At 36.7% G+C, this 18590-nt stretch overlaps 1 protein-coding gene across 1 annotated transcript in view; it reads left to right on the top strand.

Annotated features, from left to right (window-relative positions):
- The window catches only part of NEBL (nebulette), a 151672-nt gene that overhangs the window by 53458 nt on the left and 79624 nt on the right, over nucleotides 1-18590 (top strand). Inside the window, exons 9-10 of the mRNA XM_027847840.1 lie at nucleotides 8388-8501; nucleotides 10773-10874. Of these exons, the coding sequence (XP_027703641.1) occupies nucleotides 8388-8501; nucleotides 10773-10874 (216 nt within the window). The remainder of the gene's footprint in view (nucleotides 1-8387; nucleotides 8502-10772; nucleotides 10875-18590) is intronic.

Here is an 18590-nt window from a genome sequence, read left to right as displayed (position 1 = left end):
AAGAGAGCAGGCAAAACAAGCCAATTTCCACTGAGCTGTACTTCAAGGCAGAGAAAGGGAGAAAAAAAACTCTCAGAAACATAAAATCAGCTTCTCTAACAAAGAAATAATACTAAAAGAGAAAAGGTGAACCTCTTCTAAAACAAAACAAAACAAAAACCTCTCTCTACTGCTCAGTATCAAGTAATTTATCAGTGTATTTCAAATTGCAGAATGCATGGATAGCATTGACATTTCCCGTTTTTCTATGGTAGGAATGCCCTAGAAGCATTTCTTTGTTCTAACATGTCTATTTTCTTTTTAGCCTAGCCTTGCAAACACTTGTTCCTTTTCTGTGTAGACCAGTTTTGCTAGTGGCACAAAAATATCATTGTAGAGCACTTAGATATCTTCTTCAATGACAAGCTTAATTTTCTGTGCAGGAGAGATTGAGGAAAGAACACCTGTGGGGTCCTGCTTTCAATTGTGTTCCGTCAGGTTTGGGTCTGGGAATTACAGACTGGTCTTGCATTGCATAGTTTTTCTGGGCCTGATTTATTTTAATTCCAAGCAAAGTTAGGCTTTTCAATGATAAATTCTTGTAATATACTATGCAAATGGTGTGATATTCAGGCCTTTAGACAACCAGGTGGGTACTTTTCCTTTCTATTTCCAGGGGTAAGAAAGAGGAAAATGATTGTGTTTTCAGAAAAGTCAAGTCACTTGAGGGCACTTGTTTAATTCTTCCTGCTTCTCTTAATGAAACTAATTCAGTATTTACATGTGCCATATAGAAACATTATTGTCCCGTTAGTACATCATTCATGGGCCCTACCATAAATATACTACCCAGCACCAGTACGTTGGTCACTTGGGGTTGAATTCATTGGCTATGGCAATCTACAAATAAAGAATAATGAAATATGTGCCTTGGTCTTGTGTAGCACACCTCCTCTTCTATAGTGACATCACAGAAATTCCAGAAAGCAGAGTGACATGACTTTAAGATTGGCTTACATGAAACTAAATTTGTGATCCTTCCAACAAAAACTACTGAGTTCTCCTATTCTGGGAGTCATGTAGTGTTGGAACCTAGAGGAAGTCCCTAGCATGCCAGGTGGATAGCGTTTGGCAGTCATGAGAAGATGTGAATGAAAGTTGCATAGGATGGGAAAGCAATGTTTGGCAATGATCTGCACCACCGGACATGACCCACACTGTGCAGCCAGACGTCCTCATTTCATTGAAATAACCTCATGCATTGGGGTGCTGATACTAAGTAAAGCTTATAATAATTTTTTCTATAAATGCTACTTTTTAAATCTTAAAAGCTACTAAAGCTACTCAAAAATCACTACTAATACTCAGTATTAAATATAGCGTATTAATTATACAATCTAATAATAAAAATCACTAATACTCAGTATTAAATACATGTTATTTATTATAAAATATAATAATCAATTTGATTGTACCTCATTTCATTGAAATAATCTCATTCATTTGTGTGCTGATACCAGGTGAGGCTTATCATTTTTTTTCTATAAAAACTACTTGTTTAAAAATCACTACCAATACTCAGTATTAAATGCAGCTTATTAATTATAAAATATAATAATCAATTTGATTGTAAATTGTACTATTCATTCATAATTGGCACAAAATCTATATGCTGTTAATTATTTTTATAGAAATGGCTGCAGAGCTGCTATTTTGTTTAAAATTAATATTTCATTTTTAATAGTAAATTTGCAGAATGCCTAGAATCATTATTATTTTCTCTTGATTACATTTTTCTATAATTTTTTAACTGCATCCTAAATTTCTGGGAGTTGATAGCTTGTAGATAAATTTTATGTTTCATTTTGCTATTTGTTTACTCTACATTTCATTGACAGTCAAGTTTCAATTATGGATTTTCCATTTAGATCCTGCCATGTATTTGTATGAGCATGATAAATGCTCTAAGTACAGTGACTGATTTCTGGGCTGCCCTCCTTGCTGAAGGATTGTGCCTTTCTTAAGTCCTTTGTAAATCTGAACAGTGGGTGATGTCATCTGTTTGTGAAACCCAACACTCTCCGTAATGAAGGTTTTGAAGCATTTGATTTAGAAGCAGTGCCTCAGACCTTTAAATTAAGACACTGGTCTGTCCTGAAGCATGACAGCATTCCTCCAATAAGTAGGAAGTTCATTCCAGTGGCTTCTTCAAGCATTCAGTTGTACAGAAAACCTGCTTGGGCTGTGTATAAGTATTCTTTAGCAAACTTTTAAGGTGTGGATTCTATGTGCCTTTTCTACATTGAATGTGTTCTGTCTGCCAATGGATAGAAATCATCAAGTTGGATAAGGAACTTTATGCATGCTATTTATAATACAATTAAAGAACAATCATATTGTTTGTCATTTTCTACTTAAGAGTTAGATGTGGATGTGAAACTTTTTTATGTGATGTTTATAATTTGATTAAAAAGCCATATTACTCAAGCCATTTTGTATATCCATTTTCAAAATAATTGGACTAGGTTTAGAGGCATTACGGGGGTGCTATCTTTCCATCTTTCTTTGTATCTCACATTGTAGATTGTTTTACAGAATATATGGGAAGTAGCTAAGTGAGGAGTACTGTCCTAATATAGCAAGAAGGATTCTCAGGCATGCTTGACCAACTGCAGAGGGGCTAATGTCCTGAACAGTGCTGTGGAAATGGGAGCAGGACCAGTGGGTGTACACTGTATATTTCCCTGCGTTGTTTAGGCAGGAAAATAATTCCACCTACAGATAGTATTTATTTATTCACAACGTAGTAGGGTAGGAAACAGATTTTAAACCCAAATATTGAGTTCCAATTACATATCAATAAACATTTATTAAGCATCTACTGTATGTTAAGCACTGTGCTATGTGCTGAGGGTTACAGAGGCAAAAATAAAAAAAAAGTCTTTGCCCTTTACATTCTAATGGGGTAGACAACATAAGCAGCATTATGTAATGGAAACTTCACTGGCGTTGTAGTCAGAGATTCTGGCTTCAAATTCCATCTTGGTTACATCCTACCTGTGTGACCTCAGGCAGGTCACTGAACAAAGAAGGGGGCTGGGCTAAATAGTATTGAAGGACTCTTTCAGTTATAAATCTCTGATTCTTTGCATATAAATTAGCACATTTAAAATAAATGAATTTTGGGGGGAGTTGCTCTGGTATTCCAATGGATTCTTGCTTTCTTTGGAATTTTTGATGATTCCAATGTGATTCCAATCACATAGCACTTATTTGCTCCCCATTCTCTGTGCCTCTTGTCTGTTTTCCCATTGGTTCTTTATGGGGAGTCTACCCAGGGTGGTTGGAGCCTTCGTAAAGTTCTCTCAACATCATGAGGATGCCAGTGTAATACATGGACTGTCCGTTGATCATCTCTTGCCCTTTCCTCATGTCCAACCCATTTTCTTTTATCAGTCATTATTCCTGGTTTGTAATGTCTTGCATTCTATACACACCAACACAATGAGCTTCTTCATTGCCCTTTTATGTTAGCCACAATTTTAGCTCTTTGGAGACCATAGTGTTCCATGAGTCACATCCATGCATTTTAGGAAGAATGGACCTGGGATTTCATTGGCTGAGAGGATTCCCTCTACCAATGTAGGCAGGAATATTCTCTTCAACTTCTAGTTTTAAAGTCTTACCTCGGGCATGAAGAGATCAAGTGACTTACTAAGGGCTACATAGCCATTATGGGTCAGAGAGAAGACTTGAAGCAGGTCTTCCTGACTCTGAGGCTAGCTTTCTATATCCCTATACCATCCTGCCTCTCACAAGCAGAATAGAAAGTAGAGGATATGGACTAGATCTGTGATTTCATCAATACAGGGAACTCCCAGTTGAAAGAACTCCCTCTACAATGTAAGTCAGTACTCTCTCTTCAATTTATCATTTTAGTTGCCTAGAGCACTGAGAGGTTAAATTACTTGCCCAGGTTCATGGAGCCAGAATGCCAAGAGGTAGGATGTGAATCCAGATCTTCTTTGTTCCAAGGAGAGCTCCCTATTATATTGGCTTTCCATAGAAGAATACTGGCATTAAAAACATGGGCCTTTGTTTCACAGAGATTCTTGGAAACTAATTTTTGTGACTTCCTAAAGGCGATCCAGCCTCCTTTCTTCCTTCTGACCACTTTTGGGCCTAACTTGTTGTCCATTTGTAATGTCTATTCAAGATACACATACTTGGTGATAGATAGGATCCATAGGTTATCTATCTAGTTACGTATTAGAATTTTGTTTTATATATTTGGTTATTCCTGTGTGAAGAATTAGGCAAAACTCTTTTGAATGATTTCTGGATTTTGTTGAAGATCTTGATTACACAATCAACAATAATCTCAAGTCCCTTAGTGATAGATAAAGGATCAGGATAAGAAGTGGTGCAGCATACTGGATTTAAAAAAAAATGACACAATTGTTCCTTACTGGACTTCTGACATCTGTCCCATTCTTTTCAAAGACTGCCAGCTTTGATTCTACTGTCACATATGCACTTTTTCTGGGCTAGGGTATTTGAATACTTTAGACCACCTGCTTTCTTGTGATATCTTCTTTCTTGTCCTGGGCTTCGATTCCTTTTTAATAAATGTTAAAACAAAAATCAAATGGTTGCTTTTTTCCCAAAGTTTTTTTTTGTCATTTTCATGCTATCAGCTAATTTTTTTTGTTGGGGGGTAAGAATGAAATCCAAGATAGCAATGTTTGTTGCTTCTATTACTGTGTAAAGAAAATTATCAGAAAGGCAAATAAGCAATTCATCAGATAAGTATGTTTTCATATTTTAATTTCCAATCCATGTTGAGATAGTTTGGTTGAAATTCCCTCTCATTTTTAGATTTTGCTTCCCAGGTTTTTTTTTTTTATTAACATATCTGATATCAAATCTGATGATCTATACCTGGGTGGTTGGTAGTTCTTTATAAAGATTATTCTCTGTCTCTCTATCCAAGTACAAAAACCAAGAAATAAATACACTATACTTTTGCTCTTGGAATATTCGAAATTCACACAGGGATATATTTTCTTTTCTTTTTTTTTTTGTTTTTGTTTTTGTTTTAGGCAATTGGGGTTAAGTGACTTGCCCAGGGTCACACAGCTAATAAGTGTCAAGTGTTTGGTCTGAGGCCATATTTGAACTCAGGTCCTCCTGACTTCAGGGCCGGTGCACTATCCGCTGTTCCACCTAGCTGCCCCAATATATTTTCTTAATACCCAATACTACTCCTTATCTCTTTATATCAGATCAGTTTCTTTTTTAAAAAATATTATTAAATTGATCTTACTTAATAAAGTATTTTTTTTCTTCTTTCAACTACCTTCTTCCCCAATGAAAAATAGAAGAACAAATAGAATTGTGCTTTAGAAGCACCAAGTTGGCAAGTGTAAGAAAGATGTATTGGAGAGGGAAAAGATTTGAGGCAAGGAGACCAATTAAAAAGGTATTGAAATAATTTAGGAGAGAGGTGATTAGGTCATGAATGAGGGTGTTTGTAGTTTGAATAGAGAAAAGGTAATGGATTCATGAGATATTGTGAAGGAAAAGTATTGCAACTTGACATTGATAAGAGAGAGAAAAAAAGTCAAGGATCACTCCAATTTTGTAAATCTGAGTGAATTGAAATATGGTGGTACTTTTGATGGAAACAGGCACATTTGCAGCAGGAGTAGACTTAGGGGAAAAAATACTGAGTTCTGTTTTAGACACGTTGAGTGTAAGATTCCTTGGGTTGATTCCAGGAGGCAATTGATGGAAGCAAAATTGAAGCTCAGAAGAGAGATGAGAGTTGTATATTTAGTTTTGGGTGTCTTTGCCATAGAAATGATGGTTGAACCCATGGAAGTTGATGAGGTCACTGAGAAATTAGAGAAAAGGAGGAGGCCCAGGAGGGCCCTGGATTATAGGGGTGGGATGTGAGAGGTAGGAGGTCTATTAAGAATAACTTCTTGGTTTTGAGCATAGGAAAAATGTTGGTGCCATTAATAGACAGATAAGAGTCAAAAAGAAGAGTAGAATAGACAATTTGTTCTATTTGGGAAATGTTGACTTTGAGACGCTGGTACTTTGATATGCTGGTGTTGAGTAGGCTATTAGCCATCTGCCGAAGTGTAGAAGTCAAGGCTAAAGGGAATGAATGTAGCCTTCATTCATCTACTTTGTGGTGATGAATAGAGCTGTGGGAGTGGATGAGGTTAAGAAGGGATAAAATGTGGAAAGAGAAGAGAAGAGATCCAAGCACAGAGCTCTAGGCAATGCTTGCATTTTGAAAGGAAGAAAAGTGGTGGAAATGTTGCATCGGATATTCAGAATAGGGTTACCCTAGAGCCGTAGTTGTAGGCTGCAAAGAAGGAGTCAGCACACAATGAGAGAATGAAGATGTAAGAGAAATGGAATCATTGAAGGAGTAAGAACCTGGCAAAGAGCAGAGTGATAAGGTCCCAGGTAAAAGCTCAAGAACAGAAACTCCACTCTTCAGAGGTAAGAGTAGCAGAAGGATGAATTTCTGAAGGGTGGAGGAGTATAATAGGAGCAGCTCACTTTGCCTAGGCAAGATAGCAGTGGGGTAACCAGCAAAACCAATTGAGAATATGGCTTAGGAATGAGGCTGGGGCCTTGAGAATGGAAAATGTTAGGAAATAGTGGCCATGGGGAATGTGATAGAAAAGCCATAAAATGTCAAAAAAAAAAAAAAAAAGAAAAAAGAATTTCTGAACAGCCTGTAATTTAATGTGCCTACCAAGATTATCGAAAGCCCACCCAGAAATGTTGCTAGCGATATCTCTGTTTTGGATGACTATTTCTTGGCATATGCTCAGTGAGAATGAAAGTTATTTACACTAAAATTACTTTCCAAAATAAATAACAACAAATACTGCAGAACAGATACGTTAAACGTATGAAGAAAAATATGTGGTATTATTGTTGTTGGACAAGTACGACAGAAAGAAGAAAAGAAGGGAACAAGCATTTATTAAGCAGCTATTATGTGCCAGGCACTATACTAAGTGCTTTACAAATTAATATTTGTAATCTTATTTAAGCTTCACAATTTTGAGAAGTAAGTACCATTATTATTCCTATGTTACCACTGAGGAAACTGAGGCAGACAGAGGCTAAATGACTTGTCCATGTCACATAGCTAGTAAGTGTCTGAGGCAAGATTTGGACTGAGGTCTTCCCAATTCCGGGCCCATCACATATCAACCTTGTGATTTTTCTTTTTTTTTGGTCCAGACTTGTGATTTCATTAGTGCTGAACTCCTAGTATTCTCTAATAAAGTAGAACAGTGACTTCTCTGTGCCTAGGCACACTGAGAGAGGTGGAGTAGTTTACCTTTGGTCCCATAGCTAGCATGTGTCTCATAAGGTAGCTCAGAGTGAGAAGGAAACTGGAGCCTCCATTAGGGCTATTGGAAGCAGCCATTTTCTCCCTGTAGTAGCATGGGCTGTTCTTGAGAATGACTTTTCATAGGTCTTCCTTAGAGACCCTCCTCTTAGTCTTTCATCAGCTGGGGGGTTTCCCGTGTATTACTGGGGCTATCCATCTATCTTGGTTAGTTTCTGCTATATGAACATCCCATCTCTAGCCATGTACAACCTTTGTAATGTCTTTCATGTCACTTGTTTCCAAGTCATCCTGGTAATATGTTACAATTCACTGAAGTCTTTCCCTTGCCCTTTGGGCTATTTGTAATTCCACTTAGTAGCTCCAAAATAAATAACATGGGTTAAATAGTAGAAATCTCAGCATTGTGTGTGCAGCTGCAACAATAAATGTCCAAAGCCACGGGCAAACAATTTGTTGAGAATTTAAATGTGGAATTATTAACTGAGGCTAATTTATTTAACCCCACAGTTGATGGCAGAAGAACATATGTCAAAGTGTTAAGGGACATTAGAAACAGTGGATGATTGACCACCTTTTCAAACTGCCATGTACTTCACTGTTTTTCTATGAATTAAATTACACAGGGATATCTTCATTGACCTATGTTTATCTGGTGGCATCTAGGGGCGTAAAGAAATGTGTATTGTATACACGTCATTATAGCATATTGTAATGCAGAAATACAAACATTCCCTGAGAAATGTCAGCCTGGATATACACATAGGCTTTGTGACTGACTTCTGGCTAGGATGCCAGCTACTGCACGTCTCTGAAGGCAATCATCTTCAGTGTTAAAGGCAACTTTTGATGCTTTGCGTCTGACACAGCTTTATATGGCTCAGACTTTCAAGTCTTAGCAATTCATTTCTAAAGTTATTTTAATTGATCCAAATGTATTATTGCCACATTCTTTATCAATCTGTCATACTCTTACAGAGTGAAGGGAAGTGCTTTATTCTTCTTTTCTTTTTGACCACAGGTTAAATACAGAGAAAAATTTGATAACGAAATGAAGGATAAGAAACACCAGTATAATCCTCTTGAAAGTGCTTCTTTTAGGCAAAGTCAGTTTGCAGCTACCCTTGCAAGTGATGTAAGTTCATTTGTTTATTTTTATTATCCTGAAATCTATAGAGGGTATGTGTGTGACCAGAAACAACAACAACAACAAAAGAAAACCAAAAAAAGTCTTCTCCGTTGCTACTATATTCAGTATTGAGAATCAATTGACTTTTTTTTTTGTTGAAAAGGATTGTGTGCAGTGATTTTTAAATAACATTTTAAGGAAAAAAAAATAAATGTGATTTGGTTCTTCATTTATTTGTGTGTGTATATACATATATATATCTACAATACATATGTGTGTATGTATGTGTGTGTACATATGTGTGTGTGCACACACACACACATACACACATGCTGATTTTCATTGGCCTTTATTCTCTTTGAAGTTAGTTGCTTTCTTTTCCAAACAATGTCAGGGCTAAACAGCAAAGAGTTAAAAGCAAAAACCAAATAGTAAGACAAAGAAAGAAAGAAAGAAAGAAAAAAAAAACAAATAGTGGCAGTTCTTTAGTAGATTGACAATTTTTTTAAAATCCTAGATTATGATTGGGACCAAAATGACTTTGTGCATTTGGTTGAGCTCCACCATATGATAATCTGATTTTTTGAAAAGACAGACCATGGACCCAGATTCATCATCTTTTCTCTTTCCCTATTTCTTTCTGCCTCCTTCTTTCTTTTCCCTTTTCCATCCCTCTTTCCCCTTCTCCTTCCATTTATTTTCATTCTTCCCTCCCCTCTCCTTTCTCATCCCTGTTCTTTTTCCAGACTCGTGGTGTCATCTATGTAGGGAACTCTCAATGTTTCCACTCCATCCACTGATGCAGGTCAACACCTACTTCATAGCTTACACACTTAAAGAGTTGCTTGGGGACATTGAGGGGTTAAATGGCTCATAGATTGTCATATAGCTAGGCTGGATCAAAGGCTGTACTAGATCAGGTCTCTGAGTGAGGCCAAGTCTCTGTTCATTAAATATCTTTATTATGGGGGAAAGAAAAAAGAAACCTGTATTCTGCATTCGTAACTATTGGTTTTCATAAGCAAAAAATAATGGCCAAATGACTGTCACAAATGGATAAGCTCTTTATATTTCTTTAAAATAATAATGTAAGTCAGTGTGAAAATACAATAAAATTAAAACAATTACATTTAGATGCAACTTTTCAGGAATATATCCAAAATCTTGTAATAAACAAAAAAAAAAAAAAAAAAAAGAAGGCTGGCGCGTAGTACAAATTTTCCATGTAACTGACAGTCCTTCACTCTGTAGTCCACAAACTGAGTCCTCAATGTCTTTTATTAAAAAAAAATAGATTCCAAATTATTTTTATAATTAATTAGAAAACATTTACCTCCTAAAATACCTATTTTTAGGCTTTTCTTTTGCTTCACATTCCTAACTATGCCCCATAATTAGAAAAAAAACACGCATTTTGCTTCAGTTGAACATAAATGTTTTATTGAAAAAAAATCTTTAAATTATTGAATAATGTTTTGTTAAACCATTTCAACCTTTAACTCAAGGCAAGTCCTTCAGGAATTAGGGGATCTTGATTTCATGGATAATCCCATAGGAAGGACGTGTTCTTGTAATTTATATTTATAGCTACAAGTTGCTATTCTTATCTTCCATAGCATTAGGAATCTTGAGTTTCTTTTTTTGTTGTTGTTCTTATTTCATTATCTTTTTTTCAGATCTTATTAAATAAAAGTATAGTGAAAATAAAGACAAGATCTAATAAATGCAGGTTATTGAGGACTTCCTAGAATAGATTAGATTCATTCCACTTTCCTCCCTCCCAAGCAATCAATGTGAAATATTCTGCAAAGGGAAAAGATCATAAAGAATACTGATTCTTTTTTTTAAAAAAAAAATAACATTTTTATAAATTTTCATGTGAACTCAAGGTCAGTAGAAGATTAAATAATGTTCTCACAAATCATAAGTCAAACACTAAAGGATTGGTTTGGAGGAATTAAGTTATACATTTTATTCTTTTTTTTTGATTTTGAAAAGCAGTGATTTCTTGAAAAAAAAAAAGTGACTCAATTAACTTTGCTCCCTTGTTTTTTATGAACAATTGGAGTGCCTATCAAAACGTTTTTTCAGCATCTGAAAATGGAAATGGTTGTATAATTGAATTTTCTACTTGTTCAGAAGTGAATGAGCACCATCTAGTGGCCACTTGGAATTAATCAGGCCACTTGCCAACACAATTATTGTCATATTTTGCTTTTAAAATAGAGCTTACTGTGTCTTCTGCTGGATTGCATTTTGTTCTATATTATTTTATAGGTGCAGTACAAGAAAGATGCTCAGATGATCCATGATCCAGTTTCCTATCTCCCAAGCCTATTTTTAGACCATGCTTTGAAAACCAGCAAAATGCTCAGTGATGTAAGTTGGTTTTTATTACATGAGAGACTGACTGGTCATTTGTAATACAGATATTACTCTATTCTCCCTGCACTTTGCCCCATGTGTGTTTACTTCTTTCTTGATAACTAATTTGATTCAAAATATCGATTTCCTTGCATAAATCATCACAAGACAATCATTTTTGAATAATAATTCCCCTTAGACTTTTGGTGTCTGATAGAAAAAATTATTTTTAAAGTACAAAGACCCTGTTTTTCAGAGAAACGATTCCCATTTTGCTTCTTTTCTTTCCTTTGCCTTCTAATTTTTTAAACTGTCTCACTGTATTATTATATAAATGAAATATCAATATGAATCTCTGTAGATGCTCATTTTACTTCTTTCCTCATGTTGCTGCTTGTTTGTTTTAATCCATGATGGCAAATTTGTGAAGGAACAAACCAGTATATTTAGAGGTACACAATGGGAACGTTTTTTTTTTTAATTCCTTACTCAAATATTTCTGATATATACCAATATGGATTCATTGGTTTTGCCTCTTTCTTTAGTCATTTAGAACATTCAGACCCTTAAAAAAAGTATTTCTAGTTTTCATTATAGCTACCAGGAGTTGTGTTATGGGGCTCTGAGAGCCATTTTTTTCCCTGAGATAACCTTGGGCCAACTTTCCAAGGAAATAGTCACTTAGTTGAGCTCTTTTACTTGACCTCAAGCTTATTATCTTTTTTTTTTTTTTGTTGTTGTTATAAAGCATATTTTTAAAAGAGAAAAAGAATAAGATAAAAAATGTGTGTTGGATGAAGATACATGGCACAGATAGGGAATCCTTGCCTTGGACTGCCATGATCATGGATTCAAAGTCCCATTATCATTGTTTATATGTAATAACTCCAGACTCTTCAAAAATAAAGTTAGACACCCTCCGCTTTAGAACATACTGTTACTAGTTTTGGTGAAGAGGACTAGATTTGGAATGAAAGAAACCAAATGAAAGAAACCAGGAATTCACATGTTAGCTTTGTCACTCCTTCTGTGACCTTGGGCAGATCACTCAGCCTATCTGACTTTTTGCACAAGGCCTAGCCAGTCTGTTAGAAGCTTCTTGCAAGTAAGAATTATATCGTTCCTTGTACACAGATCCCTCTCCCCTAAAGCAGTGCTTGGGTCATTGTAAAGGTTTCAGAAATCTTGCAAGTCAGGAGGGCTCCCACAAGCATCAGTTTGTCATCTGCAAATGAACAATTAGCTTATTTGTCTGAAGTGTCAGCAAGGGATAATTTGTTAATTTGCTCTTGTTCTGTAGGTCTTCATTCTGAAACAGTCTCTTGTCATTCCCATTTTCCCAGATAAGGGTATCATCCACCCCAGCTGTGCGTGCAAACTATTTGACTTCCTCTAAATTTTAACCTAGCACAAGTTGCAATTTTCTTCTCTTAAAAAAAAAAACCACCCACCACTTCCATTATAATTGTATCCAATAATACGTTTATATTTACTGTGTCCTTGCTATATTTCAGATTAATATAGGAGAGACTACTTGTAATGGTATACTTATTTTAGGTTCATTCATTCATGGTTAATATAAACCCATTTGAGGGCAGAAATCTGGAAATTCTCTCTTCTTCCCTATCTCTCTTCCTCCCTCCTTTCCTCCCTCCTTTCCTCCCTCCTTTCCTCCCTCCCTTCCTCCCTTCCTCCCTCCCTTCCTTCCTTCCTTCCTTCCTCCCTTCCTTCCTTCCTTCCTTCCTTCCTTCCTCCCTCCCTTCCTTCCTTCTTCCTTCCTCTCTCCCTCCCTTGCTTCCTTTTTTTCCTCCCTTCCCACCCTTCTCCCTTCTCTCCTGCCCGTGTTCCTCTCTTTCTCCACATCTTCCTTCTCTCTTCTTCCCTCTTCCTCCCTTTCCCTCCTCCTCCATCTCCCCTCTCTGTCTGTCTTCTGTTTCTGTCTCTTTCTTTTTCTTTATATATCCAGCATCTACCACATGCCTGGAACAAAGTAGATGCTTACTATATCCTTGCTGTATCTATTTCATGGGTTTTGAGGATCACACACATGAACAATTGTATACATAGTTCACTGCAAGTCTCTAGCCTATAGAAATACCCACAATTATTATTATTACAATGCAGGAAATGAAACATAAAGAACTGTTGACAGACCCTAAATTAGATCTTAGTGTCAACCCACTGAAACCACATTGTCATGTCATTTCCTCTAAGCCCACAGATGTGGAATTCCATACTTTTACATGTTATTGACTTCTTGCCTCTTTTTCAATTCCATGCATTTATTCCTGATTCATAGCAATCCTTATAAAAATCAATAAAATGCTTTTCCTTGAACCTTCTGCTTCAGTTTTTTTTTTTTTTTTTGGCCTCCAAACAACCATTAAACCATCCCCAGTACTTTACTCTATGTCATACATTCTTGTGACCTGGGTTTTGTTCTAGGGTGCCGAAATTCTTTTACATAAAAATTCAAATAAAAGTACATTTAATTATATTATTTTGGTCAGAAACAGGGTTTGGAGGAATCTGGGCATAAAACAGAAAGAGGTTGGGTTTCAATTATTTTAAGGAGAATGTAATATTATACAACATTCACGGGTTAAATTTGTTATCAGCTGTAGGGGCATATTCGTAAGAGCCATCAATAAGCATTTAGTAAACTCTTGTCATGTGCTAGGCACTGTGCATACAGAAACATAGAGAGACAGTTCCTGCCCTCAAGGAGCTTACATGATAGGGACAAATTTTACTGTCATTGCTATGTATACCCTTATGCATCTGAGTCAGCTGACATTCACGTTACCAGTCAAAGCCATAAATTAAATTCTTATTCATATTTAACTTTGAAAGTTTAATGTCAGCTTGTCTAAGAAAAGTATACCATCTTGCTCCCTGGTTTTTCCAAGGGAAGGCAATGAGGATTGATCTTGATTTGCTGTTATGGAATGCTAGACTTGTGAAACTCATACATATCTGTGAAGTGCAGTCCCCTTCATTTCTTTTCAAACCTGATGCCTAATAGTAAACAAGGTGTAATCTTCTAGATAAAGAAAGGAACAATTTGCTTGTTTGAAGTGTCAACGAAGGATAATTTATTAGTTTGCTAATAGTTCTTTAGAGCTTTTCTCAGAAACATCCACCTATCATTCTAAGTTGCACAGATAGAAGTATTAACACATGCGGATGAGCATATGAAACAATCTTAGTTTCTTATTGACTTTAATAAAAAATGAGTTGGAATTATATTTTTAGAAAAAGGCTCATCCATTAGAATTGCATCAAAAGGTGCTAAATACATTTATATCCTACAGAGTTCAGGATTTGTGAATTAAAACTGATATTTTTTAATGATGACTTCAGCTGACCTTGATATAAATCAGAAGTCCTCAACCGTTTTTGTGTGACAGAGCCTTTTGGTAGTATAGTGAAGTCTCTGCACATCATTTCTGAATGTTATCTTGGTTTTTTTTTTAAAACATAATTGGAGGAAATTTTAAAATTTCAGATAGAGCTTGGTGAAAATAAAGATGTATTTTTTTTTCTCATGCAAGTTCGCTAACACCCTGAAATCTATCCATGGATCTCTTGATGGTCTGTAGATTCCCGGTAAAGAACTATGGACTTATAAATTGTTATCTGTTACAGCTTAATATAGGAGAGACTTAGAATTATAGGTTGTGAAATTAAATGCCCTTTTGCTTACAAAATATATTACAATAAATTTCAGGATGTTCAGTTTGAGTTTCTTGGTTTTTATGTTTTCATGAGGAAATTTTAAGTTTGTTAGGAAAATAGGACTAAAACAACATTTTGTTTTACTCCAATTTGTTGTACAGTTTTAGGGATTGTTTTTTTCTGCAGCTATGTATGACTTCCACTAGGAGGCATCAGAGACTGTTAAATATAGTGAATTTAATAAAATGAAAAGTTCTTTGTAGTTCCAGAAAATTGGTGTTTTTTAGACATTTCTGAAAGTGTTTAGAACTAAAGTTAATATTTATTTTGGGATCAAAGCTTTCATTGTATGTTTACTTTGCCAGATGTGATAATTACAAACTCAGAAGTGCGCAGTTTTAGGAAAAAGCAATTTATTTATTAGTTCATTCAACAAAGAGATATTAAACATGTACTGTGGGCCAGATTCTGTGGTGTAGGTGCTGAGGAGATAAAGGGGAAAAAAAAGAAAAGAAAAGCAACATATCCTGATGCCTTCAGAGAGTTTACGTTCTTGCTGTGTTGCTGGGGGTTGGAGGCAGGGATTATGATATTTACACAACTAATTTAACCCAACAGTAGTCAAAATAAAAACAAAGTATTTGGGGGAGAGAGGGACACATTAACACCAGCAGTGTAGGATTCCTGTAACCTCTCATAGATGAGCTGAACCTGGAGGGAGGCTAGGAATTACAGGTAATGGTGATGAGGAGAGAGGGCATTTTAAGTGTGTGGGAGATTGAATGTTGTGTTTAGAGAAGGGCAGGTAAGCCAATTTAACTGCAACTTTGTAGGAAAATAATGTGAAATCAGTGTAGTCAGGAAAAATAGATTGGAACCAGATTGCCGAGGGCTTAAATGCGAAACAAAGGAGTCCATTATTTTTCCCTAGAGGTTATAGATTTTTTGAAATTAAAGAAATTAGGAAAGAAAGCAGCATTTTATTAAGCATCTTCTATGTGCTAGGTGCTATGCTAAGCACTTTACAAATATCATTTCATTTGAGCCTAATCTTAGAAGTTAGGTGAATGTATTATGTGCCTTTCACAAATGAGGAAATCAAGGCTGGAAGTGATTAAGTGACTTGCTTAGGCAAGGGTGGGGAACCTGTGGCCTTGAGGCCACATGTGGCCCTCTAGGTCCTCGAGTGCAGCCCTTTAACTGAATCCAAACAGTCAAAGGGCCGCCATTGAGGACCTAGAGGGCCACAGGTTCCCCACCCCCGGTAGGTAAATGTCTGAGGCCAGATTTACCTGACTCCAGGCCCAGCTGTGCTCTATCCATTGTACCACCTAACTGCCTCTAGAGAGAGGCAAAAGTCCTCAGGTCCATCAATGAATCAGTTAACCAACAGGCATTTACTTCATGGATAGAATCTACTGTTATTTGTTACATCTGATTTATGATTATGTAACGTAATATGATTATAAAATGTAATGTAATAACACCAAAGATTCTTTTTGTCTTCCTAATTGGGAGAACCGTAGCATAGTGGTTAGATTACTGGGCTTAGAGTCAGAAGGCCTAGTTCAAATTCTGCTTCTGATGTTTGATAGCTTTGCAACCTTATTTGAGTCACTGAACTTGTGCGTGCTGCATTCACCCCCTAAGGACTTATCTCTCGATTCATAGGTGAATTGTGCTCTCCTCTGGTGAAGGGAGTTCCTGTACTGGTAGTTCTTGTACTAATGAAATGACGCAGCCTTGGATTCATTTGATGCGTATAGTAGTACATGAAATGATAAGACAGTAGTTGATGGTATTTTGCACATTGGGCGGATAGAGAAGCTGAATATTCAGGTTGCGATATGGATTGGGTTATTGGTGGCAGAGGCAGAATTCAGGATTGGGTTGTTTAATGTACAGTGTTGCCACGATATGTTTATCAATTTAAAAGACTTCAAGTCATCAAACATATGTCATATGCATACTGTATGTGATGTATGATGCTAGTCACCAAGGATACAAATATAAAAAACAGCAAATAGTCCCTTATATTCTACTGGGAGATCCAATGTAAACAAATAAGCGAGCCTTTCCATCTACCTTTCCAGTATTATAGGCTTTTTTGTTGTTGTTTTTTGCTTTTTGGTGAGGCAATCAGGGTTAAGTGACTTGCCCAGGGTCATACAGCTAGTTAAGTGTCAAATGTCAGAAGGGCAGATTTGAACTCAAGATCTCCTGACTCCAAGACCAGAACTCTATCCACTGCGCCACCTAGCTGCCCCCTCCAGTCTTACACCTTTCTCCCCACCTAGTAATCTGTGATCCAGTAACGTTGGATCTGTTCCTCACACACTACCCTCTGGGCATCTTCATTGTCTGTCCCTAAACCTGGATCTCTTTTTCCCCTCATCTCCATCTCCTGTCTTCCCTGTCTTCCTTTAAATCTCTGCTAAAGTCCCATCTTCTGCAAGAAGCCTTTGCTATCCTCCTTAATCTTGCGGCCTTTACTCTGACACTCCCTGCAATCTATCCTGCTTATATCGTTGTACAAAGTTGTTTGTAACGTTGCCTCCCCCATTACATTTCGGACATCTTGAGAGCAGGGACTTGTTTTGTTTACTTGGTTTTTTTTGTTGTGCCCTTTTTTCATATCCCAAACACTTAGCACAAATTCCTGGCACATGTTGCTGTTGTTTTTGAGATGTTTCAGTCCTGTCTGACTTTTTGTGCCTGACACACAGTAGGTGCTTCATAAATGTTGACTTGATTTGAAGTATATACCAAAAAACCTGAGGGTGCCAAGCATGAATAACTCAGCACCTGAACTGAGCTTTGAAGGAAGCTAAGAGTTCTAAGAAGTGATAAAGACAGAATTCATTCCCAGTAGGATGTCATTCAGTCATTTTTCAGCTGTGTTTGAGTCTTTGTAACCCAATTTGGGGTTTTCTTGGCAGAAATATTGGAGTGGTTTGCCATTTCCTTCTCCAGTTCATTTTACAGATGAGGAAACTGAGGCAAACAAGGTTAAGAGACTTGCCCAGGGTCACGTAGCTTATAGGTGTCTGTAGCCAGATTTGAACTCAGAAAGATGAGTCTTCCTGACTCCCAGCCCAGCACTCTATCCACCGCAACACCTAGCTGTTTTAGTAAGATATAATCCTGTGCTAAATGTGTGGAGGCAAGAGATGGAAAGCTAAGTCCATGGAATCAAAAGTAGGCCAGTTTTATTGTAATATAGTGTATGTGACAGGGAAAACATATGTGAACTATGTTGTGAAGGTAGGCTAGTGCCAGATGATGAGAAGTTTTAGATACTTTATTCTAGAAGCAATAAAGGACCACTAAAGATTTTTTGAGTAGGAAAATGATGTGATTACATCTGTTTTAGGAAGATTATTTTGGGAGTTTTATAAATAGTTCCTAAATACCTTAGTTTTCAAGAAACTGATGCTAGACTCATCTTTGTCTACACATTGCAGTTCTCTCTCTTCTTTTTCAACTTCATATTCCTGGATCATGCTTTTGATACATACAGTGGGACTTTCCTTAAGGTCTCCTCTCTTCTGGTTCCTCTTGATGTCTGTTTCCGACCTTTCCATATCCCAGTAACTGGTTCAGATTCGTGATAATCTCACTAGATGATGTCTCTTGGTTTTACTTTGCCTTTTGGCAGTCAAGATCACTCCTTATCCTGAGTGATTTTTCCAACTATCATGCCACCACATGCCCACCATGTTTACTCTATCAATACCTATGAGACCTCTATCCTATTTATTGCCACATTCTTGTTTTTCGTTCAGGAGAGCTCTCATAGTAACTCCTTTTTCTTCATACTCATAGCTTTCATTCAAGATCATCACTGGGTATTTCAAAATTGTTCAGCTGACTGCTTCTAGATACCTGACTTCCTTTACTTCCTTCTAGTCATATGCCTTTGTCCTCCTTTAAAGTAAACTAGGTCAGTGTCCAGTTATCCTGTCCCTGGGTCAGAGCCTTCTCTTGAACTTGAATCAACCCATGAGTCTGTCTTTCTTCTTCTTCTTCTCCTCCTCCTCCCTCCCCCTTCTC

This window comes from Vombatus ursinus, unplaced genomic scaffold (assembly GCF_900497805.2).
Source record: "Vombatus ursinus unplaced genomic scaffold, bare-nosed wombat genome assembly UNPS02005459.1, whole genome shotgun sequence".
Classification (NCBI taxonomy): Eukaryota; Metazoa; Chordata; class Mammalia; order Diprotodontia; family Vombatidae; genus Vombatus; species Vombatus ursinus.
Note: the sequence above shows the minus strand (reverse complement) of the source record. Positions and strands in the feature narration are given on the sequence as shown.